Source organism: Vitis riparia, chromosome 15 (assembly GCF_004353265.1).
Source record: "Vitis riparia cultivar Riparia Gloire de Montpellier isolate 1030 chromosome 15, EGFV_Vit.rip_1.0, whole genome shotgun sequence".
NCBI classification, from domain to species: domain Eukaryota; kingdom Viridiplantae; phylum Streptophyta; class Magnoliopsida; order Vitales; family Vitaceae; genus Vitis; species Vitis riparia.
The window spans coordinates 4,481,775-4,500,285 of record NC_048445.1 but is presented as its reverse complement, the minus strand read 5'-3'; the positions used below and the strand labels follow the sequence as shown (position 1 = coordinate 4,500,285).

The following is an 18,511-nucleotide window of genomic DNA, read 5'->3' as shown; positions in this document are numbered from 1 at the left end:
ATATTCTAAAAATATATCATTTTAAAAAAATAATTTTGACATATTTTTAGTTATTTTATATATATATAATTTTAAAAATATATATTTTTCAAGATGTTTGATTTTTAAATAATAATAATAATAATAATTTATTTTTATTTTTTTGGAAAAAGGGTGTATTTATTTCCAAATCACTAAATTAAATTAAAGTTTATCGAGGTTTATAAAATGAATAAAATTTAAATAAATGTATTTCTATTTTTTTTTTATAGTCAATAAAGGTCATTTTTGAAAAGATAAAAAATTCATATCATTCTTCTCAATTTTCACACTTTCTCTAGGTCTTGGGCTTAAATAGTGAACTTATATGAACCAAATCTTAATTTTTGGGCTCAATTAGGTCCAAAACACAATTGTCCCTTTCTTTTAATAGGTTGCTACATTCTATTTATTTTTTATGAACAAATTAAATTTAAAATGATAAAATATAATAAATAGTTAATAATAAAAAATTAAATAAATATATAGTGGATAAAAATATTATCTCAAAAAATAATATACTTGATGATTTTAAATATTAATTATAATAAAAAAAATTTGATAGTTAAAGAATTTGATAGTTAAAGGTTTAAATTCAAAAATTATATTTTATTATTTAAAGGTTTATGATATAATTTTTTTTTATATTAATGGTAAATAAAAGATTTATTTTTTTATAAATCTTATCACACATAGAAATAAAAATATCTTTATAATACTATTTTACTATTTATATTATTTTTATTTATTTATTTATTTTATCAAAATTGCAATAAATGTTTATGGATTTTTTTTCTTATGATTTTTGACGATGATTATAACTTTTTTGATTTATTAAAATCTTTAATTATTTTATTAACATCAAATAGAAAAAATATATATTTGTCATAAAATATTGTATTCAAGATTTTATTTTCTTAATAATCTTTCAAAAGGAAGTAAGTGGAGGTTAGAATTTCGGTCATTAGGGTTAAGAAAGGGCTCCACTCCAGTTCCAAAGGTAACCCAAATGAATATTTACACCCGAATATGGCTTAATGGGGTCTCAATTAGCTTAAAAAAAATGTACGTATTTTTCTTAAAAATGTATGTGAATTTTCAAATCGCATCTTGGGGTGGAGAAAGGGCTTAGATCCATTCATAAGGTTCCCAAAATGAATATTTAAGACAAATAAGACCTAATGAGGCCCCAATTAGCCCACCAAAAAGTTGTACATAATTTTATGAAAAATGTATGTATTTTTCTTAAGAATGTGTGTGAGGTTCCAAATCGTAGTTTGGAGTAGGGGAAGGGCGCAAAACCATTCCCAAGGTTCTTCAAATGAATATTTAAGACACAATAAAGCCTAATAAGGTTTAGATTGGCTTCCAAAAAAATATATGTACTTTTGTGAAGAATGTACGTATTTCTCTTAAGAACATACCTATTTTTTTAAAGATGTATGTAGAGTTCCAAATCAAAATTTATAGGTAGGTGAATGCTTCAAATTCATCCCCAAGGTTCCCAAAATGAATATTAGACCCAAATAGGGCCTAATAGGGTTTCAATTGGCATTAAAAAAAATGTACATATTTTTATGAAGAATGTATGTATTTTTCATGAGAATGTACCTATTTTTCTTAAAAATGTACGTGACGTTCCAAATCAAATCTTAGGATAGGGGAAGACCTCAAATTAATTCCCAAGGTTCCCAAAATGAATATTTAGACCCAAAAAGGGCTTAAGTGGGCCTCGATTGACATTTTAAAAAATATATGTATTTTTCTAAAGAATGTACATATTTATGTGAAGAATGTACATATTTGTCCTAAGGATGTATGTGGGGTTCCAAATCCTATTTCAGGGTGGGGAAATGTCTCAAATCCATTCCCAAGGTTCCCTAAATAAAAATTTAAGATATAATAAGGTCTAATTGGGCCTTTAATTGGTTGTTCATTTATGGAATCTTGGGAATGGATTTAAAACGATTCCTTACCTCCATAGTTGATTTCTAAGCTCACGTTTATTATTAAGAAAAATGTGTTTATTTTTTAAATGTCTAATGATACCTTATTTGACCTTATTAAGATCTAAGTATTCACGTGTGGAACCTCAAAAATGGGTATGAGGCCTTCCTCCATGGCAATAGTTAATTTCTAAGTCCATGTATATCCTTAAGAAAAATATGTACATTATTGAAAAAAAAAATACATACGTTCTTCAAAATCTTTCTTAAGGAAGTAAGTAGGAGTTAGAATTTTGGTCATCGGGGTGAGGAAAGGGCTTCAATCCAATCCCAGGGTTCCCCAAATGAATATTTATACTCAAATAGGGCCTAATGGGTCCTGGTTAGCTTAGCCTCTAAAAAAATATACATGTTTTTATGAAGAATGTATGGATTTTTTTCTTAAGGATGTATGTGGGGATTTCAAATCCCATTTCAAGGTGGGAGAATGCCTTAAATCCATTCCCAAAGTTATCTAAATAAATATTTAGACCTAAGGAGGTAGTAGTGGGGGTCTTGATTTGCCTCCAAAAAAATGTAAATATTTTTTTTGTGAATAATGTGTGTATTTTTTTCAAGGATATGTGTGGAGTTTCAAATCACATTTTGGGAAGACTTCTTACAAGTTATTTTTGTTAAGTTGTGAAATAAGGTTTATGTTAGCATGTTCTAACCTCCTATGCCACAACCAACTTTGATCATGTATGCTAGAAAAGCATTTGTCATGACCATCATATTTTTGAATACTAATTGTATAAACATTATCATTTCTATGACTCATGAAAATAGTTTTATCATTTTGAACATCTTTAATGACGCAATAAAGTGCTTCAAAAATTATTTTAAAACCTTTGTCACATAGTTGACTAATGCTAAAAAAATTATGTTTTAAACTATCAATTGACAACGCATTTTTAGTAAGGAAAAAGGTTTTATTAGCTTATTACCAACATTTTCTTGTATAATTATATTTCCTTTTGCATTGTCACCAAAAGTCACATAACCACCCTTTCTTTTTGTAAGAAAATAAGAACTTAGTTTCATTTCTGATCATATGTCTTGAAAATCCATTATCCAAGAATCACTTATTCATTTTTTTAGCCATTTAAGAAAAACTCAAGTAGATTTAGATACTCATATATTTTTAGCTCCTAGGGGTTAGTGCATTTTGATTTTTCAACTTAAATCTTGTTTGTTGTTAAAGTAATAGCCTTTTGAGAACCATTTCTAAGTGAGCAAGTGCTATTAATATGTGCTCCTCTTTTATAAAAATTGCAAGTGGTGGAAACACTTGCACTAAAAGATTATTTTACAAAATAATTTTGAAATACTTTTGATTCTTAAAAAGCTCGTATTCCAATCATTTTTGTCAAACATACATTTTTAACTAGCAAGTATCATATCAAAAGATTTTTTACCATAAGAGAAAATTAAAAGTGAGGAGGTTAACTATTCATTCTTTTATTTCAAAATTTCATTATTTTTTTCTAAAGAAGATTTATCATTTTCAATATTTAAAAAGTTTTCTTGCAACTCTTCAAGTTCTTTTTCAAGTTTCAAGTTGTGATTAAACTTGATGAGTTTTTGTATGTGGTCATTGGAACCCTTAAATCCAAGTGTAGAAACTTGAAGGCTTGCATTGGAAGCCTTAAAATGATTGAAACTCTCACTTGAAAATGAGGTTGAGGAGAGTGGATATAGACAAAAATTGTCTATAAAATACCATTTGCATCTCTTAATTCCTGCTTATTTACGTTTATTGAGTTATTCTTTGCTTAATTAAATTAGTTTTTGACAAAGTTTTAAAAATTCAACACACTTCCCCTCGCTTGGGTGTTTTGTTTAAGTTAATTAGTTTTGTTTTACAAATGCTAAGGCTCTATTTGATTCAAATTCTCAAACCAAAAACCTTTTTTTTTTTTTTTAAACTCATCAAAAGTTTTTATACCTAGTTGACTAATTTTATTCGAGTTTTGAAAATTCAATTCCCCCCTCTTCGATGTTTTGTTTAAGTCAATTAGTCTTGTCTAAGGTTGTATTTGATTCGAATTCTCAAACCAAAAACTTTTTTTAAAACTCATCAAAAGTTTCTAGACCTATTTGACTAATTTTATTCAAAGTTTTGAAAATTCAATCACCTGCACCTGCACCTTTTAGGTGTTTTGTTTAAGTCAATTAGCCTTGTTTCACAAATGTTAAAGCTGTATTTGATTCGAATTCTCAAACCAAAAACTATTTTTTAAACTCATCAAAAGATTTTATACTTAGTTGACTAATATTATTAAAAAAAACTTGTATAATTTAAAAATATTGGCTCTCTTTAAAACTATTTTTTGAAAATAATTTTCTAATTTTCAAAATAAAAAATAGAAAAATATGTTTGACAACAAAAAAATAGAAAACTATTTTTTGTTCTTAAAAACAAAAAATATAGTATTTTCATATAACATCTTTTAGTTATTTTTACTTATATTCAATTTATTTTATTAAATTACTCTATAAATATAGAGAATTGATTAAAAATAAAACATCACATATACAATTTATCTTTAAAACTCATTAAAAACATAAAAAATAAATTAAAAATATTTTAAATTTATAAATAGACTTTTATTTTACAAAACATCACAAAAACTATTTTTAATAATTATTTATGAAAACATTTTCCAAACAGAACAATCGTTTATTGTAAAAGCCCCATTTTGACTTTGTTTCATACTTAATAACAATACTAATATTGTCCCTTAATATTCAGAATATATTTTTATTATTTTCTCCGAATTGACATGAATATAATATTGTATATATACAATTTTTTTTAAAATGATACCAACGGTCCAAATACATTTCCCGGTCAATTCAAACTTTTTTAAAATAATACCAACGGTCCAAATACAATCGTGGTCAATTCAAACTTGAACCGTCCGATACGAGGAGCGAACAGGCACACCCATCACTACTCCAGCGCAATCCCAGCCACCCACCACAGTCTCCGGCCACATCCGCTGCGGCGGCGCAGCCATCACGGGAACCACACGCTCCGGCACCTTCATTCTTACGGACAGATTCACAATCCCGTTCCTTTCACCCTTGTCGTCCCTCAACCTGTAGCTCAAGAAATGCAAGTAGCTCTCCGGCGTCGACCCTCCGGAAAAGTCGGACACCGGAACCCTCGCAGTTCCGATGACCCTGTCGCCGGACGAAGTCTTGCAATGCACCTCCACCGTCAAGAACCTCGCGTGAGCCGGCAAGTTCATCACCAGCTTCTCATTCCACGTCGAGTAGCTTCCCCCTTCTTTGTCGACCGTCGTCATCTGATAGTTCTTGGAATCGGTTCTCACAACGGCAAAGGCATTCTTCTTCACTGGCCTCCTCGAGTTTACCCTTAAGTCCTCGCCGGAGATTACAGTGATTTCCACGACCCCTGAAGCGGCCTCCATATTAATAAGTACGCAAACTATGTAGTAGATACTGCTGTATGTTTAGAGACTAGAAAAGAATGATGATGGGAAAGGGGTTTACGGTGCGAGGGCAAATTTATATGAGCTAAATAGGAAGAAGGAAAGAAAGGAGAGAGAAAGTGGATAGAAAGTAACAGGGTACTTCTGTGAAGAGGCACATTGTTTGACCTTGACCGGGTGGGGTCCAGTATTGGGTTGAAAATTAATTCTATTGGAAAGCGGGATAGCGGGCCGTTGCTTGGAAACAAGAATTCAAGTGCGCCGTAGGTGGGTGGGCTCTGACTAGTATTTCACCCCAGCCATCGGCGAAAGTTTCTCCTTAGATTCTTTTAAAGCAAACCCACACGCCAACGTTTAAAAATTCAAGGGAGAGTGTTTTTAAAAATAATTTTAAAATGTACCTTTTACAACTATTTTAAAAAACTGTTTTTTTTTTTTTTTATATATATTTTTTAAATAAAAGTTAGGAAGAAATTGACATATTTTTAATTTATCTTTTATATTTTTAAAAATATTTATTATTATTTTATTTTTAATTTATTTTTTAAAATATAGTTTTTGAGAAGAATTTTTTAAATTTGTTTTCCATATTTTATATAACAAAAATCTAAAACTTAAAATATCTTTAATCTATCTTTTATAATTTTTAAAAATAAGTTTTATTATTTTATTATTTTTAAATATTATCGAAAACACTATATTTTTTATTTTAAGATTAAAAAACTACTTTTTATTTTTTATTGTGAATTCTTGTTTTTATTTATTTATTTATTTTTATTTTATTTAGAGATCAGAAAATTATCTTAAAAAGCAGCAGCCAATTGGCATCAAAACTTTTATTCTTTTACTTTCTAGTTAATGGGTTTGGTAGACAACTTTATACCAAATTTTTATTCTTAACTTTCTAATTAACTAGTTAGGTGTTAGGTGTAGAAAACTCTATACCAAAATGTAATTATTCAAAGCAATGAGTTGTTTTATGATACGATGTTTCTTTATAGTTTTGATACGAGAAATTACATCGATCTTATAATTTGTATGGTTATTATTGTATCATATGGACCATGAAAGTATGTTTTCATACATCGATATGAAAAAAATCATAAAATAGGAATCTAAGTTTATAAAATACAAATTTTAAGCAGTTATTTAAAAATAATTAACATTTTATATTTTTCAAATATTTTTAATCCTTCTTTTATAATTTTTAAATAAATTTTATTGTTTTATTTTTCTTTAAATATCACCGAAAGCATTATGTTTTTTTTTTTTAAGATTAAAAATCTACTTTTTATTCTTTTACTTTCTAGTTAACAGGTTTGGTAGACAACTTTATACCAAATTTTTATCCTTAACTTTATAGTTAACTAGTTAGATAAACAACTCTATACCAAAATGTAATTTATTCAAAGCAACGAGTTGTTTTATAATAAGATGTTTCTTTATAGTTTTGATACAAGAAATTAGGTCGATCTTATTTATAATTTGTATGGTTATTATTGTATAATTGGACCATGAAAATGTGTTTTTATACGCCCATATGAAAATAAAAATTCATAAAATAAAAATCTAAGTTTATAAAATACAAATTTCAAATCGTTATTTACAAAATAATTAAATTTTATATATTTTTTTGGTTTGAATAAATTATTTTTAAAGGATTGTTATTTTACAATTATTTTTATACGAGTATGTAAAAACATTTTTTTTCTTTTTTCTTTGTAATTATTATTAGAAGAAAGGTAAAACAAAGCAAATAAAAAATAAATTTAAAATTAATAAATTATTTTTATATGTTATTTTAAATTTATTTAACTTATTTTCATAAAAATATTATTTATATTTTGAAAGACGTGGGATTGTTTTTGTGGGCTACTTTAGCCATGGTTTCAAAAGAAACGTCTAAAAGAACAATTTGACTCAATTTGACTCAAAATTGATGGAGGCAGATGCATCATGCACGTAATTGATTCATGCATTTTCATTCCCAGACGGCTCTGAAATTCACCTGGGGATTTGATTACTTGTGATATTTTTAAATATAATTAAATTTAAAAAATTAGAATAGTTTTTAAAAATAATTTTTAATTATTTTCAGAATAAAATTTCAAGAACTCAAATATAGAGAACAATTTTTCTATTTATTTTTTTATAGAAGTACCACACACACCTATATATTACAAAAATTAAAATTTTAAAATATTTTTCATCTTTTTATTATTATTTTAAAAAGTTCAAAAAAATCTAAAAATACCTTAAAATTATTTAAAATATTTATACTTTTATAAAAATTTTAAAAATAAATATTATTTTCTCTTTATAAAAAAAAAAAAAAAAAACCTTTTTCATGAATATATATGAGAACAATTCCAAAAAAGCCCTCAAAAAATATTTAAAAATTTTTAAAATTAAAACCTTACTTTCAACTTATTCTTTATAAAAATATTATTTACTTTAAAAAAAATATTTTGAGTCAAATAATTGATTCGAATCCCCGCAACCAGTTTTTTAAATAAAAAAAACAAAAATCAAAACCATTCACGTGGACTATTTTAAATTGATAGAATGAGGATGCATGGAAATCATCCACGCATTCCCATTCCAAATTCAATTAGGAATTTGATTACTTTACTTCCGGATGATAACACGTGCCACGCGTGTGCACTGTAAGTCGTTTTAAACGTGCCGCGGAGCCACGAGGTCCAGGAATTGGGTCAACGATTTAGCGGATTAGTTAATTCTTTAAAGGAACGCTTCTCTATGCTCGATCATCATCTTGCCACCTCATTATTTTTCAAAATTTATTTAATTCAAAATTTTGTCAAACTATGAGCAGCCTTTTTATTTTTCATAATTTTTTACGGAGGAGACCACCGGCCAAGGTCAAGTCGCCACGTTTTTTATGTTTTAAAACAATGCCCAATGGGAATGGCTTGCGTACTCTAATTCATTTAATTTTCTTTTAATTGCATATTATGATTAATTTTTTTAATTGTATATTATAATTAACTTTTTTAAAAATCTTATGTTATAATTAGTTTTTAGTTCCCGACGCACAACGTGTCTAATTCGTTCATATTGTTTCGCATCGACTCAATTCTCATTATTTTATAATTAACTAATTTTTTAATTTTAGATTTATGATACAACATTGAATGAACGTATATAATTTATTCAGATAATTTTGTACAAATTTAATTCTCTTATTTTATATTTTGATTTTATTTAATTATATTTTAATTTTACAATATACTTAGAACAATTAAGTTTATTAAATTTATGGAGACTAAATGGGCACATTAATTTTTAAAAATTTTAGATTATAAGGCATAAATTAACTCATTTCCCAAAAAAAAAAATTTCATTCTCTTTTACTTTTTACTTAGGTGGTGTTTTTTTTTTCCTGAATAGAAAAAACCAAATATTTTAATTTTTTCTATTCAGTTAAAAGTAACATGTTGACATTATCCAATATAATTAAATTGAATTTATTGATAATAAGTTCATTTTAGTTATATTGGATGATATCAACATATTACTTTTAACTAAATAGAAAAAGCCAAAATATTTGGCTTTTTCTATTCAGTCAAAAAACAAACACTACCTTAATCTTACAAATCAATGCTCCATGAGACCGTTATGAATTAAAGACAATGTTATGACTAAAAGCTAATGTTCCATGAAATTGTTTAAAGTCATGTTGGGTCTATGGAGACCTTCTCCCACGCGTCTACCCACGTGTACCTTTACGCTACTGTCCACGTGACAATACCTTAACTGAACCACGTGTCACTCTTTTCATCGTTGTTAGGAGTATCTTTGAAGCACCAGAAACATTATATCCGAACCATTTAGGGCCACTAAGTGGACCACATCTTCTTAACAGTCCCAAATCTTCTTTGATATGTGAGATGATGATTATCTGACACTAGGATGATTGATGAGATTCTTCCCATCCTTGCATCTACGTCAATGGACTGTCATATCCAATCTCATACCTTCAACAGGTTGAAGCGATGACATACTGTGTCATAATGCGCCGTCTGACACAGCCACCAACCATCGTGAAGTTATGATGATTGCCATGTCCCTCATTTGCGTAATCATCATTGCAACATTAAGTTAAGGGCCAACTCAACATCATTGTGTTTCCCCCTTTTGAGCACTATAAAAACCCTACTAAAAGAAAACTCAGATACGCAACATTGAGAATCTCTCGTCTACTCTCTCTAAAAAGAGGTTTCTACCCACTTTAGTGTCTGACTTAAGCTTCGAAGAGTGTTCTCGGACAACCAATCCGGACACCTTTCGTGCAAAGAAGAAGAGTGCCAGATTCCAACAGCTATGCATAAGCTTTCTTTGCCACGATCAAGAGAGGATCCCATCCTTAGTTGACTTGGTATCAACAGGGTAATTGGAAAATAGTATAAGAAGAAAAGTTGATAAGTACCACTTAGCCCATGTGTTGCATTGTGTTGAGCCCATGTGTACCACTTAGCCCATAGATGTATGTATAGGTAGTTTTAGTATGCTAAATGCCCTCTTGGCTTGCATCCTTGTTGCAACTAGCCTTGATGTGTCATGACTTTTATTTTAGTCCCTGTCTTACATTCATTATATTGTTGGCTCATAGTGCTATTCAATATCCCTTCTCCCCCCAAAACATGTATACCTTGTATCATGTGTTAAAGAGTTGCACCATGATGTTGCTCTCACGAGTTGTACCACACTTATGGTATTATACCCCATACATGGGTATTAGCAAAGTTTTACCTTCATATCTTACTTATCCCTAAGACTCCATATCATGCCTTTGGAGTGCCATATCCATTATTGCCCATATCCTATCACTACCCTTGGGAGGAAAGGAACATTATTGGTGTGTAAATAAATTTTCTTTGAACTCTCTCTCAAGGCATCCCTCTTGGAAGAAAAAAAATATCAACTCAACAAAACAGTGCTCTTAAATTTTTGTTGAGTTGAGCCATCATGTGGTTCTTTGCATGTTCCGGCACACATGCTAGCTCTTTTTGTTGTCAAACACAAGTCACCTAATTGAGATTAAGGTATAAACAATGAAACTTGAAAATATATACGTAACATCATTTGATCGATGGTGTATTTTTAATACCTATTGAAAAAAAATATTTAGTATTATAAATGGACTCATATGAACACGATGTAGTAATATTGGACGCTAAAAGAATATGCACTACTAGTGGTACAATGAATAATATTTAAAGCTTTTTATTTGTTAAATGGAGATTATTTAATTTTTTTTGTTTTTTTGTTTTTAATCTTGAAAAGTCTAAGGAAATATACAAAAGAAAAAAAATTAAGAGAATAAAGAAAGGAAGTAATGAAAGAAAATTAAAATAAAACTTAAATTTGCTAAAATTTTTCCATCATTCTCCTTTATCAATTGTGTGAGTGTAGTTAACTAAACGGTGTCGTTTGTAGGATAAGGCTTGTATTCCGTGAGATTCGAAACGACGTCGTTGAAAGGAATATTATCTACTGCCATGTCTCTCGCACAGTGGGAGCACCGAAATGGCTTCTCCCTCCCCCTTCGTTCGCTCACTCTCAGCTTCTCCAACGCCACCCTCCCTCTTCGCCTTCAACCTCCCCCGAACCCGGTTCGCCCCCAAGCCCCCCTCCGCACCCCGCTTCACGTGCCAAGCAGGCCAGACCGGGTTCTTCACCCGGCTCGGCCGCCTCATCAAGGAAAAGACCAAGAGCGACGTCGAGAAACTCTTCTCCGGCTTCTCCAAAACCCGAGACAACCTCGCCGTCATCGACGAGCTCCTCCTTTACTGGAACCTCGCCGACACCGATCGAGTCCTCGATGAGCTCGAAGAGGTTTTGTTTTCTTTCTTCCCCCCCCGGAAAAATTCTTAAATTTCCAGGGAGATGAACAGGAAATGAGGTTCGGAATTTACTTATTTCAGGCTCTTCTGGTGTCTGATTTTGGGCCTCGAATCACGATTAAGATCGTGGAGAGCTTGCGAGACGATATATTAGCGGGGAAGCTCAAATCAGGAAGCGAAATCAAGGTTTTGCATTTTGAAAATGCTGTCGAGGTTTTGAATTTGAAACAGTTTGGTTGATGAATGTGATGTATGGATTTGTAGGATGCTTTAAAGAAGAGTGTGCTGGATTTGTTAACTAAGAAAGGGAGTAAAACAGCGCTTCAACTTGGATTCAGGTTTTATTTTATAATTTAGGTTTGGATTTGAATTTAAAATTTTAATTGTATGATTGTGCTATACTTTCGATTTAATTTAGTTTTATTGGCTGTTAGGAAACCAGCTGTAGTGATTATTGTTGGTGTCAATGGTGGTGGCAAGACTACATCTCTTGGTAAGAAATACAGTTGAATCTATCTACACCAGAAGTTTATGCCGCAGAAAATTTCTGATAGAAAACAAATGGACATATCTCAATTCAAATATTGATGAATCATGGAACCTGAAATTTGCACTGTTTGATTAATTTTTCAATTGCAGGAAAGCTGGCCTATAAGTTGAAGAAAGAAGGGGCTAAGGTGAGTTCTTTTGTAATTCAATTCGATATAACTGGTTTAAATGTGTTAGAAAGACATGATAGGAAATATTGCAATTTTCTTGTTTTGGACTTAGTGCGGCATGGCTTTGTAACACATAATAATTTCCTTAGGAGAATGGTTTATTTAGATAGAGATGGAAGCATTTGAAGAATATGGTATAGGGAGTTTGATATTCAGATGTCAGTTCATAATGCTATTTCGCTTGTGCTGCTTGTTGATTATAGAGATCTTGGCGGTTTCAAACTTAAAACTTGAAACATAAAACCAGTATAAACTCCTTATCATTTGAAAAATTCAACTTGCAACATCTAGTATATCTTTCCAAGAAGGAACTTGTAGTCTGAAGTTTCCTTCAATAATGTCCATAACTTCAATTTCAAAAGCCTTTGTGTCAGTGAGGTAAATTGTGTTCTACAGATAGAAAATGAATATAATTCACTTTTTAAGCTGAAAAGGAAGGATCACTAATAGATTTTGTATTGTCCATACATCATTTATATTGCACTCTGTTGCTTATAAGTAAAATTTTAATATCCTGGGTGACTTTAACTGTTTTGGATGGTCCTCTTAAAGACATTAGACAGTCTCTAGGCTGGATAAATTGAAAACAACCAAGTTCTGTTCAGTTTGATCAATTTTAACTGTCCCAGAGTGCAAGAAATTTCTCTAGTTGGTGAAAACTTGCTGTCGTAACTTAAATGTATTGTTTTTTTTTCATTGTTTTTAGATAGACAAACAGAAAAAAAAATCTATTAGGAGGTGTCTAACAAAAGGGCAGGTGCAAACCAGCTGAATGTATGGATTAATGTAGTGAGCTAAATAGGAGGCCTTTACTTTTTGCACCAAGGATTTGAGTTTACCCATTTTAATATGTTAAGACTTCCTACTGATGCCAATAAAAAAACTTGGGTTGAGTTGGATTCAGGATAGAGTAATGCTGGATGGACTTTTAGTTGGGATATTTGGTCTCTGCTTACGTTGGTTCAATTCTTGGATTGATTGAATTGCCCATTAATTTGGATATTGGGTTACACCCTAGGAGATGGATTCGATACTTACCCAATTACATTATAAACTGACAGAAGAGTTGATAACATTGCCGACATGTATTATCCATTTCTGACCAGAAGGAGATATTGTGTTTAAAGTCTTTTTGTTTATGCTTATTCCTATTTCTCCTCTTTCATCCTTTATGATGCTGCCAAGCAAAGCATGTCTTGTATATGAGTAGTTTTAGATATCCAAAAACTTATGGTTGGAATTGTGTCAGGTATTAATGGCAGCAGGAGACACATTTAGAGCAGCTGCTAGTGATCAGTTGGAGATATGGGCTGAGAGGACTGGTTGTGAGATTGTTGTAGCTGAAGGAGAGAAGGCCAAAGCATCATCAGGTAGACAACTAAAATAGAGAAGTCTGATATAATTGATCTGGCATCTCTTTTCTAATTTTCAATTGCCCATCACATTAAATTATACTAAGTAATTGCCTGTAAAGATTGCATTACATAGTAATAATTACTAAATTATGATCTTAAAGTGCTTTCTGAATAGTTCTTTCACAGGCCGTAAAGAGAGGGAAAGAACAAGGTTTTGACATCGTTCTGTGTGATACATCTGGACGTAAGTGCAGAGAACTCTCATAGGTAGCTGCTAGCTACATACTATTATTACCCTTCTACTCGGCTCATAGATGGTAAATTTTAGCATGACTATTTGTTTATTTCTTCAGGTCTTCACACTAATTACAGCCTGATGGAAGAGTTGATTGCATGTAAGAAAGCTGTGGGCAAAGTTGTTTCTGGTGCACCCAATGTAATCTCATCTGTTTGTCACCTTTAACATCATTTTTCCTTTGCAGCGTTAAATGTCAGGGCCATGTAATGCATCTGCTTTTCATGTTTTGTATAATAGATATATCGGAGGCTGTATTAATTCTTAATCTATTTTTCATGTGCTGCCATTTTTTGTATGGTAGGTTTCCATCCCCAGGAGCCCTTTTGTGTTTGTAAATTTCTTGGGATAAAAATTATAATTTGTGTCTGGTGCTATAACATTTTATGAATTCTGGTGTTTTGATAATCGCTGTTGTATTATTTCATTAGGAAAAAGTTTTCTGGCCAAGAGGCAAAAAAATCTTACGGTACTTTCTTTTTACGATGGTTTTTGCAGCAATAAGCTTGTGTTAAAAAGACAGGAATTCTTCCTGGATGCTGATTATGGGTCATTTTTCTAAATATGGATATAGGTGGAATTTGATCAAAAGCATGCCTTTAAAATAAGATTATATAAAATTTTATTTTGAGCGAAGATACCTTATTTCTTATGAAGGCTTTATTAGTTTCAGCAAGTTTGCGACTGTATAAAATCTTTTCAGTTAGTTCTTATTAGGGAATGTATAACAATATCTTGACAAGAAACTACACAGTTACACTTTGAAGCAGATACCTCTATGAGCTGCAGTAGCCTTTGAATTATGCACTTGGTTTTTTCTCTCTTACTTTTCATAAGCAAATATATCTCTGCTTTTGTTATCATCATGTTGAAATTAATTTTCATTCTTTTTGATGGATTGCATTAGCTCTATGCTTTTTAAGCATGAACTGTTATTATTTCTGGTAGTTCACCCTTGTATGTGCAATGCATTCTATTTCTCTCTATTTGTCTGCTTGTTATTGTTTATGTTATATGAGATTGTTGCCATGGAGAATGGCTGGCACATATTTTTTTCTAACTTGGTCATAGAGAAGGAGCAGATTCTTTTTCATTTGCCAAATTTCAAGCCATTGTTTTATGATGGATATTTATTTTAGATCACTTCACAAACATTGCAGGAGATACTGCTAGTTCTGGATGGGACCACTGGTTTGAACATGCTTCCACAAGCAAGAGAGTTCAACGAGGTAAAATTCCTATCCTTGTGGATTAAGTTGGTTGGGTATTTGTCCTGTGATTTTTTTTGGTTCCGTTTCAAGGACATTCTATCTTTGGAAAACCTGATGATTTGTCATGCCCGTTACTATTAGGTACACATATATTGTACTAGTAGGGGTGTTGAAAAGAAATTTGATCATAACTTTGTTATATATAACATGTCTTGCCACATTTAGTTTTGTGAATATCAGAAGCTCTTTCGATAATGCACTCAAATTAGCCAATGATCTGCTTGAATGACTAAAATATACTTGTATAATGGGCCTTAACAAATGTCTTCAAGTAATTACTTTTCTTATAATCTTATCAAAGATTCCCATAGCAAAGTTTGCCATGATGGATGAATTTTGGTTTCACCCTGTCACTCCATTTGATTGTGGAGAGAAACAGAGGAGCAAAGAGAAAGCTTCTAATGTCACGTCTTTCATCAGTTTTGGTAATAATTAAATTTTTAATTAACTCAAATATGCCTTCCAACAATGACCTTTGTTAGCTACGAATATAATGTTTCACCTTTGACTCTACCTAGACCATACCACAAAGACCCATGGGTGCAGAAAATAGGGGGTCTAACTTTCCCTGTGTATTCCTTTGATGGTTTTATTTAATAATAAGTTAGATAAAAGTAGCGATAGGAGCACCATCACATGACTACTGCTGCTGTTATTTACTTCTTACATGGTCACCAGCAGCACATGCAATGTGAACCCCAGAAAATTTTTGGTGCTATATACTTATTTTGAGAAGTATTATTTTGCAGCCTGGTTATGGAGTTTCCAACAATTTTCACAATCTGGATTCCCTTACCAGTTCATTCTGACTAGACCTAGAGATTTCTGATGTTATATTTTGTTGTACTGCTTTCATTATGTATCGATTAACCCTTATATTTACTAACTTTTATTGCAGGTTGTTGGGATAAGTGGTTTGATTTTGACAAAGCTTGATGGTTCTGCCAGAGGTGGCTGTGTGGTATGGTCCAATTTATGCTGAGTGTTTTCTTCAGTCCTTTCGTTAGATAGTGATGCAATACTAACTTCTGATGGCTCCTAAACTTCGATATACCTTTTTTTTCCCTAGTGGTAATCAGAGAGATATTATTTCTGCTTTCAGGTCAGTGTGGTTGATGAGCTTGGCATCCCTGTAAAGTTTGTGGGTGTAGGTGAAGGTGTCGAAGACCTACAGCCTTTTGATGCTGAGGTCTTTGTTAATGCCATATTTTCATGAGACCTGTGAAAGATGGTTAGTATCCATTTGCTGTTATCCTATTATTCTGTGTCGCCTCAGATATTAGTGAATTTTTACTGATGGTTACTATGTTTGACTGATCCTTGCTTCTGAAATTTTCTGGACATTAGGTTATATATAAAGTTGCACCCACACCTAAGCCTGAATCGATCTTAATATATGATCTAGGATAGCTCTACAACCATAATAACAATCCTCTAGTTGATCATGTCGGTCTACATCATCCTAGTTCTTGCTAGAGGTGGCAAAACTTTTTGTGAGACCTATATAAGATGAGGTTCCAGGTTGTTCCATGTCATTGACCCTGGATTGGGCTCCAGTAATGTGGAAACCAGTCTTGTTTTATCTGAATTATTATATGTAAACATGTAATATTATTAATTCTATACAAATATTTGCCTTCAGAAGTACTTGTTTGGAAGCAAAAAGGCTTGCTTCACGGTTGAAGCAATTCATTGTTGCTTTATAACTGCAAAATTCTCTCCATTATTGCCATTATCACCACAAAGTGTGACCATTCCACTATTGCCTTGCTTACAAGCTTTGTTGATAATGCCACCACCATTACCATCACCTCTGAAGTTGTCATGACCACAACATTATTATCTCACCTACACTACTGCTGAACCACAGTAACTGATGCCACCATTAACACTGACACTATCACCTCCACCACAATCAGAGCCTCCACTGCAAGTTCCACAACTACATCAGTCATTTCCATCGGCACATGCTTATGCACTTTCTTGGTTTCCTTATGCATTTTATTTTTCAAACCCAGACAAGCATGCTTGGTGGAGTATGTTTTTGGTTTTGTTTATTTATTTTCAAAGTAAAGAGGTTAATAGTTTGCTTTCTTGCCTGCAAAGGAGTACCTCTTGGTAAGCTAAAAGGGAGAGTAAGAAAGCAAGACTTCCTTATTTATTTATTTTTTATTATCTTTTTCCCCTACAAAGCAAAAATTCAAAATCATGTTTGGTAATTTTTTTTTTGCAAAAGTATTCATGGAAAAGAAGAAAGCATGGAACAGAGTGGTGTTGATGGCAAGACAATATTGGTGATGTGGGTGGTGGTAAAAGGCCTTAGTGGCAGTGGCATGACAAGTGCATCAAGATTTCTTGATGGGTAAAGGGTGGAGCACGTGTCAGTGTCAGTATCGGCATTGGTGTTGTGTGTTAAGATGTCTATGTTAGAGTTGGAATGGTGTTGGTGGTATGCAACACATGTATTTCTGATGGTGATGCTGGTAGTGATATGAGGAAAAATCTTTCAAATTATTTACTTTTGAGACAAAAGTACTTTAAGGGTTCATTAAGTTTAAGAAAAAGAGTGCATTTGAAAGGCTGGGGCAGCTTAAAGTTCCATTCTTCTCACAACTGAAAAATTCAGTTTTTAGAAACCGACACTGAACTTCTTTTATTAAAAAGCTGATGAAGGTAAAACATGTTGGAAGTCACTACAAAGTAGGAATTCAACTCAAAATGATTTAGGTTCACTATAGTTTCCTTGCATATACAAACTAGGAGGCTTACCTCTTTCAACAGTTGGCATGTAGATCACTTGACATGATGCTTGTCTCACTGAATTAATTTTTTTTGTCCCATTAATTACTGAAATTCGTGCCTAAAATGCTTTTCCATTTTTCTTTTCTTTTTCTAAATTAATGAACCTATGTGGAGTTGTTACACAGTTTTGTATTTTATTCACTACGTTCCAGATCATATTCACAAGTTCCTTTCTACCACTAACGACGCCTGTAGTTTGCCTCCTTTCTTTTCTTTTTCTGCAGGGCTGTCCTCTTTCGAAACCACCAGCAATTTTTAGCACAAAACCGCAAGGCAAAATGGTGAAAGCTAGTAGCTGGAACAAATTGAAACTGCAGAGAACCCAAGGGGAGGAAAAAAAAAAATCCTAGATCCCGGCATCTGATTGTTTTTGCTTCCAACTTGTGAAATGGCATTGGCCTGCAGAGTAGCTGCTTCCATTCAATCGAAACATGAATTTTATTCCCACTTGCACTTGCTAGAGATAGTAGGGGTGAATTCAATTATAATATCTTCGCTCGTTGATCAAAGTGTTTATCCTTGCCTTTCTGTAAAGAAATCCACGATAAGAATTTTGGTTTAGTTGGTTCTGTTCTGTTACATTCAATCTCTATTGCAACCAGCCCATATGGGGAGTTCCTCAGGTACAGAGATTGGAGCTCTAATATGTTACCAATTTCAGGTAAGCCATGCTCCCATTTTACTGTCATCTAAGCCTACTCTCATCATTTGTATCTACAATCCAAACTTGTCCTTCAT

General features: G+C 31.9%; 2 protein-coding genes across 3 annotated transcripts; one reads left to right on the top strand and one right to left on the bottom strand.

Annotated features, from left to right (window-relative positions):
• Positions 1-4,753: 4,753 nt before the first annotated feature.
• On the bottom strand, positions 4,754-5,514 carry LOC117932401 (BON1-associated protein 2). The gene has a single exon (XM_034853646.1). It carries the CDS (start codon positions 5,441-5,443, stop codon positions 4,913-4,915), a length of 531 nt encoding a protein of 176 aa, XP_034709537.1. The 5' UTR covers positions 5,444-5,514; the 3' UTR covers positions 4,754-4,912.
• A 5,483-nt stretch (positions 5,515-10,997) lies between these two features.
• Positions 10,998-18,399, top strand: LOC117932379 (cell division protein FtsY homolog, chloroplastic). Of its 2 annotated transcripts, none has more exons than XM_034853616.1 (12): positions 10,998-11,323; positions 11,413-11,517; positions 11,596-11,669; positions 11,766-11,824; positions 11,971-12,008; positions 13,300-13,420; positions 13,581-13,649; positions 13,759-13,841; positions 14,861-14,929; positions 15,870-15,932; positions 16,074-16,202; positions 17,998-18,399. In XM_034853616.1, exons 1-11 carry the CDS (start codon positions 11,015-11,017, stop codon positions 16,185-16,187), a joined length of 1,104 nt encoding a protein of 367 aa, XP_034709507.1. In that variant the 5' UTR covers positions 10,998-11,014; the 3' UTR covers positions 16,188-16,202; positions 17,998-18,399. The 2 variants fall into 2 exon arrangements, with proteins under 2 accessions (XP_034709507.1, XP_034709508.1); XM_034853617.1 differs by having other exon boundaries at positions 17,969-18,399.
• Positions 18,400-18,511: the final 112 nt, after the last annotated feature.